This window comes from Somniosus microcephalus, chromosome 5 (assembly GCF_052327205.1).
Source record: "Somniosus microcephalus isolate GS21.2 chromosome 5, FLI_Smic_1.0, whole genome shotgun sequence".
Taxonomy (NCBI): domain Eukaryota; kingdom Metazoa; phylum Chordata; class Chondrichthyes; order Squaliformes; family Somniosidae; genus Somniosus; species Somniosus microcephalus.
In genome coordinates, this window is record NC_140991.1 from 207,575,256 (window position 1) to 207,589,675 (window position 14,420).

Below are 14,420 nucleotides of genomic sequence, written 5' to 3' on the forward strand. Positions count from 1 at the left end.
AGAAACAAATGGAAGCTGAACATAGCTGCACTAATTTACTAAAGAACATTGCTAAAATTGTAGCTTTTGCACAGACCAATAAAGTTTAAAGGGATAATTTTATGAATGTGCACTACCAATGGGGGGGCCTCTCCCCTTGGCCTCGCATATTGGGAAATCACAGGCATACTGCCTAAGACTTTCCATCCATTAAATTTGCCCTTAAATGTGGAAAGGAACTGGAGTATAGCTAACATGTATTTACAGATGATTTAGATTGGCAAGCAATGGTTGTTCAGCTCTGTACCAGAGGACACATTTTTTTTTCTTCGTGAGCCACTTAGCTGCACATTATGGAGCACCACAGGCCACATATATGCCTGGAAATTACTGTCAGTGACATTATCAGATATAAGTTTTAAACACTCATATCAATTCCTCTCTCTACTATTTTAATGTAAGCATTAGCCTAGTTATTTTAAATGTGTTAACTCCTCTGTTAAAATAGTGGGGAGAAGAATTTGATGAGAGCTTTTTAAGCATTTGCACAATAACATCACTGACAGTAATTTCTAACCTATAAACAATTACAATGCAAAATATAAAATCCAAGAAGTACTTTACTTTAGAACATGGAGCTTTCAATTATTAGAAAAACTAATTTAAAAAAATTCTATGTCAATATTTTAGTTTACTTAATGCACTCTCTTATCATCTTTTTAATATTTTCACATTAATTTATGATATATTCCTTTTGCATAAATTGTATATGAAAATATAGCTGAATTATGTTGGCAATAAACTATTCCATTTTATATGGTATTCCTTTCTAAAGGGATAGCTGCTTTCATTAAGTTCATATTTTTAAATATTGTATTTGTGCATATTGAGCAACATCCTTCAGAATTGATTTAATGCTGTTCAGTAGGATAAAGTTGTTTTGTATTGGATGAAACTGAAGGCCTGGAAACAGTAATTTGTCCTTTGTGAAGACCCGTAAGCACCAGGATCTTCAACAATGCTCCAAACATCTTATTCATATTGAACAGAGTGTATTTAATAATAATTAGTAACCATGATAATTGTTAGCAACAGCATTTGCTTTGCATTTCTCTCTCTCTCTCTCTCTCCACAGAATCTCCTTTACATACCTTATTAAGCAAACCTCCTCCCCTTTCACAGTCCATTCCCTCAGGATCATTACCCCTCACATTATAAAAACTATACCCAGCAGATTTGAACAAAAATAAATTTAAAATGTGATACATTAAAGTTATTCACTGCCATTCAATTAGCTGTAATGATGATTCTAGCAATTAATGAATATGTAAGTTTTTTTAAATCTCATTGTACGTTTATGTAGGCCTGGACGCAATTTTTTTAAACCAATATCTGGAAGGGATAATAGAAGGGAAAAGTGGATAAAAATCGTCTTTCTCAGATGTGAAGGGAAAAGAAATCGACTTTTCAATCCCCTTATCCTGTTTATTACACTTAAATAAACCTGAACTGAACTGAGCAAAAGCAACTGAAAAATTAGTGTGGATAGCTATAGTGTTCAAGTAGTTCAGGGATTTCTGAAAGGAAGGGGGTAATTTTGTTCTGACCCCTGCCCCATTCACATTGGGATTCAGGTTGCTAGGCAGTTGGCCACCCTAGGCCCGTCCGACTTGAATTTCAAGTGGATCACGAAATTGCCAGTAGCGTTCCACCCAAAACAGGCTGGAGCTCTATTAAAATGTTTAAATCGGCGTCCTACGCTAGTTGTAGGACCAGCTGAAATTTTCAAGTACTGGTGGGTGGAGTGTGCTCCATGCACAGTCAGCCCAATTGTACAAGAGTTTAGTCCCCCTTAAAGGGACTGCTGGAGGCCACTCCGAAAACGGCCTCAAAGGCTTTTTTTACAATACAACTTCTTCAGACCCACTGTCCGCTGCTCAGTCACTGCCCCCCACTCCCCACTGTTTCCCCTCCCCACCAGGGCCTTAATTCTAGCTCTACTCCACAGTGGATTCCCTCTATCTCCTTCACCACACAGACTGCAGCTACTCACCACCACCTTCTCAAAGGCAATTAGAGATGGGCAATAAATGCTGGCTTTGCCGGCGACGCCCACATCCCATGAACGAATAAAAAAAAGCCTCCCCATCACCGCAGTGGCAAGCTGCCTGTGTGCAATCACCGAGTGCTGGCAGCTCACCCAAAATATTTAGATGAAGCCCGACCGTGAAAATGGTTCAGGCCTCTTGCTGTAACAATTAGCCTGGTGGCACAATCGTTCCGTGTTCTGCTCATCCAATTGCCCCTGATGTATCAGGCATGATCTGAGCTGAACTGGTTTAGAGTAAAATCATGGAAGATAGAGATGGATTCACCTCTGAAATTTGAGTTGTGTGCATCCCAGTAATACAAGTCCTTCCCTTACAGCCAATCGTGTCATGATTTTACTTTGAACTAGTTCAGAACAACTTTTTTTGGTTTCCCAGCATCCTAACAAAAACTGTACATTTTAATTCTTTGGATACCCATGCCATTTTTATTAGAAGTCAAATATTATAGGTGAGCTATCATTGATCCTTATTACTAGTTTGCAAATTCTAAGAATAAATGCCTCTTTATTTTAATGAAACCCCAGAACCTCCACAAGAAAGAATGTAACAGCATACTCTGCTGGCTATTCTGTAATACTAAATGTTATCAGAAAGACTGCCTGCTTCTAACTTTGATTTATGTAGGGGTGGTGCCAAAGGGATGTTGAGAGGGGGTAACCTCCAAAGTGTTAGCCATTAAATATACAGCTCTAAAAGAGATTGTTACATTGAATACACTTTTCCATGCCCAAATCCTCCTTCAGCTATGGTTTTGATTAATATCTATAATACCAATGTCACATTATCTTTTTATACTAATGAAAATCTTTGTGAGTGGTAGGTTAGATAGCAGTAATTGAATTAATTACTTACCCTATTTGCCTGTTGGTAGAAGGTGCTTGTGTGATGACTGAACTGGAAGTTGGCGAAGGCATGGCTTGCTGAATTACTACACCGGTGTCATGGTTTGACATCCTAGTGGGGGCAAGCTGATGAGCTGCTGGTCCTGACATAGGCCCTTGTACTGACCCATGCACTGATAAGTTCTTTTACAAAAGAAATAAAAGAAATGTGTTAATTTTAATATAGAAATTTAAAGTACAAAGAAGATTAGCATTCTACATGTTATATAATATTCCTAAAAATGCCAAATCATTACCTACTTACTGGACTTTAAAAAAATATTTTTAATGTATCTTAGATTATTCAACAGTACTGAAATTCAGGTGATTGAATTTCCACAGGAATTCTCCTGATCATCGGCGCAACAGCCCCAGGAAGTAAGTGCCATGTCTCAAAGGTTCCCGCGGATCTACCGCCGAAGTTATAGGGGACGATTAGGGGAACCCTACATAAATTCAGCATCCAGATGTTTATATGAAAACAAATATAGTGTTTTACAAACCTTCATTTATATTGAATAGCTTTCATCCGAATCAATAAGAGAATTAACATTCCACAAAATCTGTATAGGGTATTGTATATTGCAAAAAACAATCAGCATTTTTTTCATACTTATGTACAGGGAGTTACATAGATAGACACAATCATATACATTGCAATAGCATGATATGTTGTATGTATGCTGAGCATGGTTATCTGAATATTATGTATATTAAGCGTGCAACTCTTATCTTGTTGTTTAAAATAGTAAAAGTGCTAGTCTTAACTGCTTGGTGGTTCTGTATATTTAGCAGAGTGAGGGTTAATGTCCTTCATTTCTCCAGCAATATATTCTGCAAATGTGGTAAAAGTAGGGTACCGAACATAAGCCACTGTAATTGGAATCCACTTACTTTCCCTAAAAGGCTCTGGGTTGAATTTCCACGGAGATTCTCCTGAACATCCACTGTAACTTCAGCGGAAGATCCATGGAATTCTCCAGAGTTTCTGTGGATCTTATGCTGAGGTTATGGCAGGCAATTGGGAGAACCCCCAACAGAAACTAATGGCATCTGTACTTAAGGTGAGAGCCAACTTTCATCTTTTTATATGATTATGACTTTAAGGGGTAAAAATTGGGTAGCGTCCCCTTTTGGGCACTACCTTCGCCACGCCCCGAAAATGTTAGCGTCTCTACAGCCGATTTTCCCAGGTAGCACCCCGAGAGGGAGGGGGCGCTACTGGAAGTGTCCCGCGTCCCCCTTGGGGCGCTGTGAGCCAATATCGCGGCGTTACATGCCGCGGTACTGCAGTATTTCCTCCCCTTATTAAAGCGGAGGGGCTTGGCGCAGCGTGTCCCAGCGCCCAGCTGGGTCACCAGTGATCGGGAGTGCCGGCACCCCATGGAGGGGCTTCACGGGGGCCGGGGACAGCAATGGGGGCAGATGCTGGCAGGCGGCCAACAACAAAAATGGCCGCCCGCCACCTCTCCTTTAACTAGCGCTGCCCCGGCCGCAGGTAGGCCCCCCTGACCCCAGCGGACATTGTGTCCAGCGGTAAGTCGGGGACGCTACCCAATATTACAGTCAGGGCGCGAGCAGGGTGCTACGCATGGCGATGACATCATTGCCAGCGGCGCAGCACCTCGCTAACTGTTAGCACCACTGCTAACCTCCCGCTGAATTTCGCGGGAGGCGTTAGCGGCGCCGCACCCAGGCGCTAGTTGATTTGCGCCCCATAATGGGAGGTGCAAATCAACCGAATTTAGCCCCCTAAATGTAGTGATCTTGACTATCTGCCATGGGGGGAGGAGGGGGGGGGATGGGAGGAGGGGGGATGGGGGGAGGAGGGGGATGCATCCTAGCATAGGTGCTGAGATGTGCCTGCCTGGGACCTCCTTCATGTCAAAATTCATGGGATCAGGGGGAGGTTCACCAGTTCACGTAACAATGGAAAGTGCCTGTGCTACTGGTGCCACTGAAGAGACAGAAAAGTGGCCAACTAGGGGAAGGGTTCCCTTCCTCCCCCTCCCCCCCCCCCAGAAACATCTGAAAGCTGCCCTTGGGGGCACCTATTGCAAGGCGGCCACAAGTAAAACTTTTTTTTTTAAGATTCCTCTGCAGTGGTCCAGGCTGCAATCCTGGCCTAGACCTTCAGGTGGGCTCCACTTCTGCTGTTGGTTGGCTGTTATACCTGTCCTTTGCCAACCCTATGACATGTCCCTCTGAAGGTGGGGAAAGCAGGAACTCCCCAGCCCCACTCCCCCTTACACAATAGGCTTGTCTAAAGCAGATGGAGACTTTGTCCCACAAGGCCAACTCCCATGTTTAGGCCAGGACCCAATGGACTTCAATGGAAATAAAAATGGGGAGAGATGTAAAATGGGCTGCCAATTCGCTATCTCCCATTTTACACGATCGCACAATGTCAAAATCTGAGCTGATGCAGAGATATAAAAACGACAACAAGAATGTGCAAATAAGCGGGTGTGAGAAGACACAGGTGGGGTCCAGACAAACAAACGCATGAGAAATTTAGGAAAAAGAAAAAGAAAAAAAAAGGTGCATTGGTGAATCTGTTGCTACTCTACCTCACCACTCTCCTCCTCCCTCCCCTCCCCTCCTCTCCCCACTTAGTAATGTTTTCAACCTTACTAAAATCTGCCTATCTTTTAGTCTTCATTTCTGATGAAGGGTACAGTCCAGAAATGTCATAGCATGTTTTTTCTCTTAGCAGGTGTAGACTGCTCTGCTGTGTATTTCTAGCATTTTATGCTTTCCTTATTACACTAAAAGCAAAGGTGAGTTATGATTATCTGTTGACTAACTAAAAGTTTTATTTAGTTGCTGCTTTCAGCTCATTTTACATTTATAAAATCGTTGAAACAGACCTTGTGAAGTGACATACGGAGAATCCTATGATTTGTCTGAAGCAGTACAGCAGTACCCTTCAGGATATTTAATGCTCAGCTCAGTGTAAACTTAAAACTAGCTGTTTGATACTTCAGTTGATAACCTGATCTGTTACATGGCTTACCTTATCAGGTCGGGCTGCAGAGACGGTCCGGGACAGAGTTGATACTTGTGTTGGACTGTCAGTAATTGATGCCTCTTTGCCCTGTACCTCAGCCAGATTGGAAACACTCAACCCCGCAGAAGCCTACAAAAAAAGTAAAAGAAATTAAAGCACTTACAGAGAAATAAAAATGCAGTTTCAATTATTGCACTGTGATTTCTAAACTTGGGAATTGATAAGCATGCTCAACAGTTTAAAATAAAATTCCCTGGAGGATAAAAAAGTTAAAACAGTAAAAACCTAAGTAATTTGCTTTTTTACAGATATGGGGGGAAAGATTTGGTTGCTTTGCGCCTCCCATTAGTGCCCGAAGAGCAAATAGTGCCCGGGCGCGGCACCGCCAACGCCTCCCGTGAAATTCAGCGGGAGGAGTTCGCAGCGGTGGTAACCGGTGTAACATTTGCATACTGAATTATCATTGGCCTGCAGGCATCTGTAAGGAATACCTATTATATTCACATGTGATCACATGCTGAGTTGTCACTGGCCTGCAGGCATCTGTAAGGACTGCTATTGTGTAGAAGACCCAGGGGGTCCTGACTCCATCTTGTCGACACGGTGCTGTACTGATATGAGTTCACAGACCTGATGCTTCATTAAAAGCGTTTAAACTGTAATGCTTCGTTGTCCTGCAATTTATTATTTTTGTACAAAGTGTGCAAAACAAGACATGGTGTCAGAAGTGGGATTTGAAATGGACATCGTTTGAGCTCCCTTACCTCGAATGAATTGGGAATCTTTGAACTTATAGAGAATGGCGCAAGTTCAAGTAACACGTGGAGTTAATGTTCTCGGGTCCGTTGAAAAGCAAAGGGGAGGAAGAAAGATGCAGCTACCTACATTTGTGGATCAGAGAAAAAGGGAGAGACATTTTAACACATGGTCTCTCACCGCGGATGAAGCAAAGGTACTGAAAAGTTATTTTGACCGTTTTGAAGCATATGTGATGCCCAATACGATATTCGCTAGGTACAAGTTTCAGGAGAAAGTACAAGGAGCTAGTGAGTCGTTTGAACAGTTCGTGACTGAGTTAAAACTGCTGGTAAAAGACTGTGTATATGCAGATAAAGATGAGATGGTCAGAGACCGCATCGTGTTTGGAATACATTCAGCTAAAGTGAGAGAGAAACTTTTGAATGTTGGGTCCGGGCTAACGCTGGACAAAGCTATGGACATAGCTAGATCGCACGAGATAGCCCAAGCACAGTTGAAAACCATAACCGGAGCCACGAACAGCTCGAGTGAACAGACAGTGCACGCAGTTAATAGACACACACCAAAGAACACTGCCCAGAGAGTGTGTTTCAGAACAGAAAGAACAGCGAGAGTTCTAAAAATGGGCGACACAGACATAAAACACTTCAAAAACTGTGGATATTGTGGAAACAACTGGCATGGAGAAAAGGAGTACTGCCCTGCCAAAGGAAGGCAATGTACTAAATGTGGTAAACGGAACCACTTTGCTAAAGTTTGCAAGACTGTTTTCGGAAAAGCAGTACACACAGTGAGTGACAGCCAAATGCCAGATAGAGAGCCAAATGCAGAGGAACTGTTTATTGATTCTGTGTCACAGAAAAAACAGATTTCAGAGACTGAGCAAGCTTTTGCCGATATTGAGATAGGAAAACAGGGCAAAGAGCTTAAGTTTAAACTAGACACTGGATCTCAGGTTAATGTAATTCCTCTGAGTGAGTATCACAGCTTGAAGGATGAGTGTGAGCTACAGCCCACCTCACGCAGACTGACCGGCTATGGGGGTGAGCAGCTCATTGTAAAAGGCACATGCGTGATGAAATGCAAGTACAAAGAAAGCGACATGATGTTGGACTTTTACATTGTTGACACTCAAGCACCTCCAGTGCTAGGTCTAAAGGCATGATTAGACATGGACCTCGTCAAGCTAATGCTATCATTGACAGCACCAGTTGAGAAGCAGACAGTCATGGAGGAGTTTGCTGACATTTTCAAAGGAATCGGACTATTCCCAGGTGAATGCACTATTCAGCTTGACCCAGCAGCAACCCCGGTGGTTTGCCCACCGAGAAGGATACCCCTTGCTCTACGTAGTCGCCTGAAGGAGGAGCTGCAGAACATGGAGAATACAGAAATCATCGTCTGGGAAACGGAACCGACAGAGTGGGTCAATGCGTTAGTAGTGGTTGAGAAACCACGTACAGGCAAGCTCAGAGTCTGTCTCGACCCCAGAGATTTGAACAAGGCTATCAAGCGCCCTCACTACCCTCTACCAATGCTAGATGACATCACACCCAAGCTAGTGGGAGCACGTTACTTCAGTGTAATGGACGCACGATCAGGATACTGGACTATCAAGCTCACGGAAGAGTCATCTAAGCTAACAACGTTCAACACACCATTTGGACGCTACCGATTTCTGCGTTTACCATTTGGTCTTATCTCAGCTCAGGATGAATTCCAGCGGAAGATCGACGAAACCTATGAAGGCCTCAACGGAGTAGTCGCAATCGTAGACGACATCCTCATCTATGGCAGGAATAGAGAGGAACATGACAGGAACCTCCGTGCGATGCTACAAAGATCACAGGAGAAAGGTATCCGGCTCAACCCCGAGAAAAGCATAATCGGATCCACTGAGATCAGTTATTTCGGGCATCGCCTCTCAACTGATGGCATTAAGCCGGATCCAGAGAAAATCTCCGCCATCAAGAAGATGGAGCCGCCGAAGAACCGCGCAGAGCTAGAGACAGTACTAGGCATGGTTAACTACTTAGCCAAGTTTGCCCCGAGCCTCTCCGAAATCAACGCACCCATGCGTCAGTTGCTCAAACAATCCAGTGAGTTCCTGTGGGACAAACAGCTGACACTGAGCGATCGTATCACATCCGCACCCCAGAAGGACAGGTGTACCGCCGCAATCGCAGGCACCTCCTGAACACCAAGGAACAACACCATCATTCCGACGAGAGGATCAGTTCCATACCACACAAGGTCGGGACGAGAGGTCAAGCCTAGAGTTATCCTTGACTTGTGAACTGCCAAAGGGTGTAGGCGGATCACTGCCCTAAAAAAAACTGTACATCGTTATTGAAACATTGAGATGTTTTCAGTGCTAGTTAAATGTTGAGTTTACTTATATGTTGATGCTACTGAGAACATTATGTAGAAGAAAGGTTCAAAAGTAATGCATAACATTTTTCTTTTAAAAGGGGATGTAACATTTGCATACTGAATTATCATTGGTCTACAGGCATCTGTAAGGAATACCTATTATATTCACATGTGATTACATGCTGAGTTGTCATTGGCCTGCAGGCATCTGTAAGGACTGCTATTGTTTAGAAGACCCAGGGGGTCCTGACTCCATCTTGTCGACACGGTGCTGTACTGATATGAGTTCACAGACCTGATGCTTCATTAAAAGCGTTTAAACTGTAATCCTCCGTTGTCCTGCAATTTATTATTTTTGTACAAAGTGTGCAAAACAAGACAACCGGTAGTGCCCCGTGGCACTGCGCCATGCGCAGCGCCCCGCTCATGATCTTCAGGAGCGCCCCCTGACTTACCTCCGGACGCTAAGTCCGACGGGGTCGGGGGGCCTACCTGTGGCTGGGGAGGCGCTATTTAAAGGCGAGGTGCGGGGCGACCAGTTTTGTTGCTGGCCACTTGCCAGCACCTGCCTCCGCTCCCGTCCCCGGCCTCCTTACCTCCCGCGGAGTGCCGGCTGCGCTCCATGAGCCCGGCACTTCTCGAGTGCCGGGCTCTTTTGCCGGCACTCCCGATCCCCGGGGGCCCAGGTCGTGCTGCACAAGGCCCCTCCCCTTTAAGAAGGGGAGGAAGCCCTGCAATACCACGGCGCGACGTGCCGCAGCGCAGCATTCCAAGAGGGAAGCGGGGTGCTGCTTCCCTCTCAGGGCGCTACCACTCAATTTCCGTCGCAGGGGCGCTAATTTTTCCGGGGCGCTAAAAGTAGCGCCCCAGCAAAGTCAATTTTAGCCCATAACATTTGAGCCAATCAGATGCAGGTGTGACATACGCTTTGACTTTTAAGTCAGGCAGGCAAAGGCTTTGTCCCCAAAAGGGCCAACCGCCTGTTCTGGCAGTGAAGAGGTTGCAGCCATTTTGAGGCCCAGGCCTCTTTTAAATAGAACTGGCGAGTGGTCCGCCCCAAATGAGCGCTCTGATGTAGTTCAGGAGATTCAGGCCGGTGCAATATCGAGCAGCTCGGAGGCTACCAGGCCTCAGCAGCAAAGTAAGTCTTGGCTGGCGGGGGGGTGGTTGGCTCCATTGCAGACGAGGGTGGGGGTTGTGGGGGGGGGGGGAAGGAGGCGAGTGGCGCCCAGGGTGTCAGTGGTCCAGGTTATTTCTGTGGCACCTGGAATAGCGCTCCTAACCGTACAAAAATAACTTTAAATTTAGTTTTATGAGGCCTCTTCGGTGGTATCACCAGTGAAACTAGTTGCAGAGTGCACGGCGCACACTCTAACTAGTTCTGTCCTAAATTAACAATCAGGGTCCTATACACATCGATTGATCCCAATTGGCATATTAAAAGAAGCACGTAACCTGAAACAGATGGGCACTTCAGCCACCCGATGGTAGGCCCCTGTAGAAATGGCAGTGGCCAGAGTGTCGGAGCTAACAGGGTGGTAAGTCTACCGACCCTATTATGAGGCTGTTACCACCAGGTTAACATCGATTTTGCAGTGTTAAAATTGACCCCACCATGTGTGCACACACGAGCATGTGTGCCAAGAATGGGTTCCTGAGAGGAGTCATGAGCCAAGTGTGCAAGGGATAGCCCTTGTCCCCAGGAAGCCAGCCTTGCACTTACCATGCAGGAGCAAAGAGCAGAAGATGAAGGATTGCTGCAATATAAAAGCACCACGGCAGACCTGCATGATGCGCTTCTGGTGATCACACATCAGTTGCACATTAATGGAGTGGAAGCCCTTGCAATTCTTGAAGGCAGTGGGCTCATATGAAGGTGCCTGCAAGGCTAGGTGCGTGCAGTCAATGACACTTTGAATTTGGAAGAAGCCTGCAATCTGTATGAACCCCCGAGTCTTATCCTGCTCCTTACGGATGTCCATTGGAGAAATGGAGAAAGTGGTGAAAGGGTTTTCTCCATCAAATGTGGGCATTAGTCACCTGCTTAATGCAAGCATGAACTGCAAATTGGCTGATGTTACTGATATTCCTCTGGGAACCTGCAAGAAGCTGGAGGTAAAGAAGTTCAGGGCAGCAGTGACCTTGACTGCAACAGGTAATGCTGCGGTAATGGTGGCAGTTGGTTTCAGGTCTTGTTGCAGAAGGCGATTCAAAACTGTGAAAGTGCCCCTTGAGAAGTGCAGCCTCCTTATGCACTGCTCCCCCAAGAACTACTGGTATGTTGCCCTGGGCCTATAATCTCTGTTGGGAGGGTAAGAATTCCTGCAAGAATGCTTCCTTTTATTTTCTCTCCCTGTATCTGTAGCTATTTTCCGCTTTCTCCTGCTGCTGCTTCTCTTCCTTTTCTTACCAAAATTGAACTGTGAAAATGACCCCCATGAAGAAAAAAGTGCATTGCAGAAGCCACTTAAGTGTTCAGAACCACTACACACATTTCAAAATGGTCTAAGTATCCAAAAACCCACTATGCAATACAAGCAAAACATCTCCCAAAACTTACCAGCATTTTACCGGAGAATGGCTGAAGCTCCCTTTAAATGTAGCTGAAAATGGCCACTGCCAGACTTGTACTGCCTATGATTGGTGTGCAGGATCAGGAACTAATGGTACCAATGCAGGCAGAGACGAAAGTAGCATCAGGGATATTAACAATGTAATTTGACTCCGATTTATATATATTCGTTAGGCACCACCACCCCCACCCCCCATCACCTATTTCTGGCATAACACTGTGCTGCCTAAATCGAAGTCCGCCTTAAAATCGGAACAGGCAATCAACTAGTGGATAGTCGACAGTTCTGTTTCAAATGCAATTTTGGTCCCACATTTTAGGTGTAAACAAGGCGGTAGCAAGACAAAAATCACCCCCTGTAAGATTTTGTTCACTGATTTATTTTTAGCCTATATGAAATTTGAGATAATCAGCATGCTTCTGGTGTTTCAGACACACTTTGTCAGAAGCAAAATATTTAATTATATAGATATTAAAATCGAGTGGGAAAAGGCATCTTCTGATGTAGCACGAAGTCACACAGACCAGAAGGCTACAGGTTTGATTCTCATTCTGGGAGCTGGCGCCAATGGTCAAGAGTGTAATCTGATGATTTCTTTCCTGGGCTTATGTCGATTTGTAACTTTCCAGTAGGAGGTGCACCAGAGTGACATGGGGCAGCTCATTCGTTGACTTCTTTCTCTCTCTCCTGAGATCTGCTGAGCACCTCCCCAACAAGATTAGGATCGCACACTTTTAAACAACATAAGATGTTATAGGTCAAAATTCTGACACTAAAATTTAGGGGGGAAAATTCGTTAGCAACCATTTTGGGTCGCTAAACAGCGAAAAATAGCGGCGGCGATCGCTAACTACATTTTTAGCGCCCCAAGAGTGAGGTGGACCGCTAATTCAAGCGCTCCACTTCCTTCTTAGAGCACTAACCCCGGATATCGGGGCGGTGCGTTCTGCAGCACTATGCACTGGACCAAGTAGCGCTGCCGCATGGAAGGGCTCTTCCCCTCATTAAAGGGGAGGGCCCAAGCCCACAACTCTGCAGGGCACTACCTGGACCACTGGGGAGCGGGGTGCCGTGCCAGCAGCCTGGCACTCGAGTGCCAGATCACGGCACGGACCCCGCGTTAAAAGACGCAACGGGCCATGACAAGTAAGTCGGCCAATTTTCTTATTCCCTGCCCGCCACTCCCCTTTAGTTAGTGCCCCGCGAGCCTCATGCCGTTCCGTTCCCGCCCCCTGAATCGGTCGCTGTCATCACCCGGCACAGATTCAGGGGGCATGGGCCAATTTTGCAGGTGTGGTGAAAACGGGGCACTGCACACGGTGATGGCATCGTCATTGCTTGCGCAGCGAAGTGGGGCGCTACCGGTTACCGCCGCCACTAAACTGCCGCTGAATTTAGCGGGAGTCATTAGCGGCGCCGCACCTAGGCGAAAAGTCATTTGCGTCCCATTAGCGCCCCCCTCAACCTTGCAATCTCATGTGCCCTCTCTACACCGATCGTGTCGATCACAGATAAGGCCATCTCTGATCACTTCCTTGTATCGCTCTCCACCCACATTGCTCTTCCCCCCCCCCTCCCAACCCCACTTCCTTCTGTGTCCACCCATGGAAAAAACAGTCAGTTACAACTGCACTTTCAAAGTCACAACTGTCCAGTCTTTGGCCCTCCATTCATTACAACATTTCTGCAGCTATCAATCTGCTCAATCACACCCTCGCCCCTACCTTTGATTTCCTTGTCCCCATTAAAAACATTACTCTCTCTCACCCTGGTCGTAAAACATTACTCTCTCCTCATCTCCGTTCCCTGAAGTCCAGGGGATGCAGACTTGAACGTTTATGGTGGGCAACTGGCTTTGCCATTCACCGCCAGATCTGGCTGGACCACATAAAGCACTATCGGGTTCTGTTCTCCTCTGCCAAAACTGTTCACTATTCCAGGATCATCCTAGAATGCAAAGGTAACTCCCGGCTTCTCTTCTCTGCTGCAAACGGTCTTCTTAAACCCCTCTCCCCTGCCTCCTCCGCCCTCACCTCCAAGTGCAAGGGGCTCATGGACTTCTTTGTCACTAAGATTGAGACCATCCATTCAGCTGCCTCTCTCGTTTTTCTCCCTTCCCCTAGCCCACTAGGACAAACTTCCCCTAAGGTTCACCACCACCACCACCCCACCACCATCCCCCACCCTTGCCCTGAACTCACATCTTTCTCTAGTTTCTCTCCGATCTCCCCTCATGCTTTCTCCGAGCTCATTTGTCCATGAGATCCACCTCCTGCTCTCTCGACCCTATTCTCAGCAAATTGCCGACCACCCAACCTCCCGTCCTGCCCTCCATGTTAGCAGATATTGTTAACAGTTCTCTCTCCTCAGGTACTGTTCACCTCCCCTTCGAATCTATCGTCATCACTCCTCTCCTCAAAAAGCCAACCCTTGACCAACATTCCCACTAAGCTCAGACAGGAGGTCCCTCGCAGGTTTTTAAATGACTTTTAAATGGAAGAAATCACGTGAAAATTTGAATGGGCCGCGCTGCCACTTAAAGGGACCCACACAAAATAAAAATTAGAGGGAACATTGCCCTTGAATCCTCTATCCATGCAAACTACTGCCCCATCTCCAACCTCCCTTTCCTCTCCAAAGTCCTTGAATGTGTTGCCGCCTCCCAAATCCGTGCCCATCTTCCCCGCAGCTCCATGTTTGAATTCCTCCAATCAAGGTTCTGCCCCAGCCACAT

General features: G+C 45.9%; 1 protein-coding gene across 1 annotated transcript in view; it reads right to left on the reverse strand.

The window, feature by feature from the left end:
* Positions 1-14,420, reverse strand: part of creb5b (cAMP responsive element binding protein 5b) — a 665,061-nt gene that overhangs the window by 501,860 nt on the left and 148,781 nt on the right. The window contains exons 6-7 of the mRNA XM_085988619.1: positions 5,988-6,110; positions 2,943-3,115 (exon numbers count right to left, since the gene is read on the reverse strand). Coding sequence (XP_085844745.1) covers positions 2,943-3,115; positions 5,988-6,110 — 296 coding nt within the window. The remainder of the gene's footprint in view (positions 1-2,942; positions 3,116-5,987; positions 6,111-14,420) is intronic.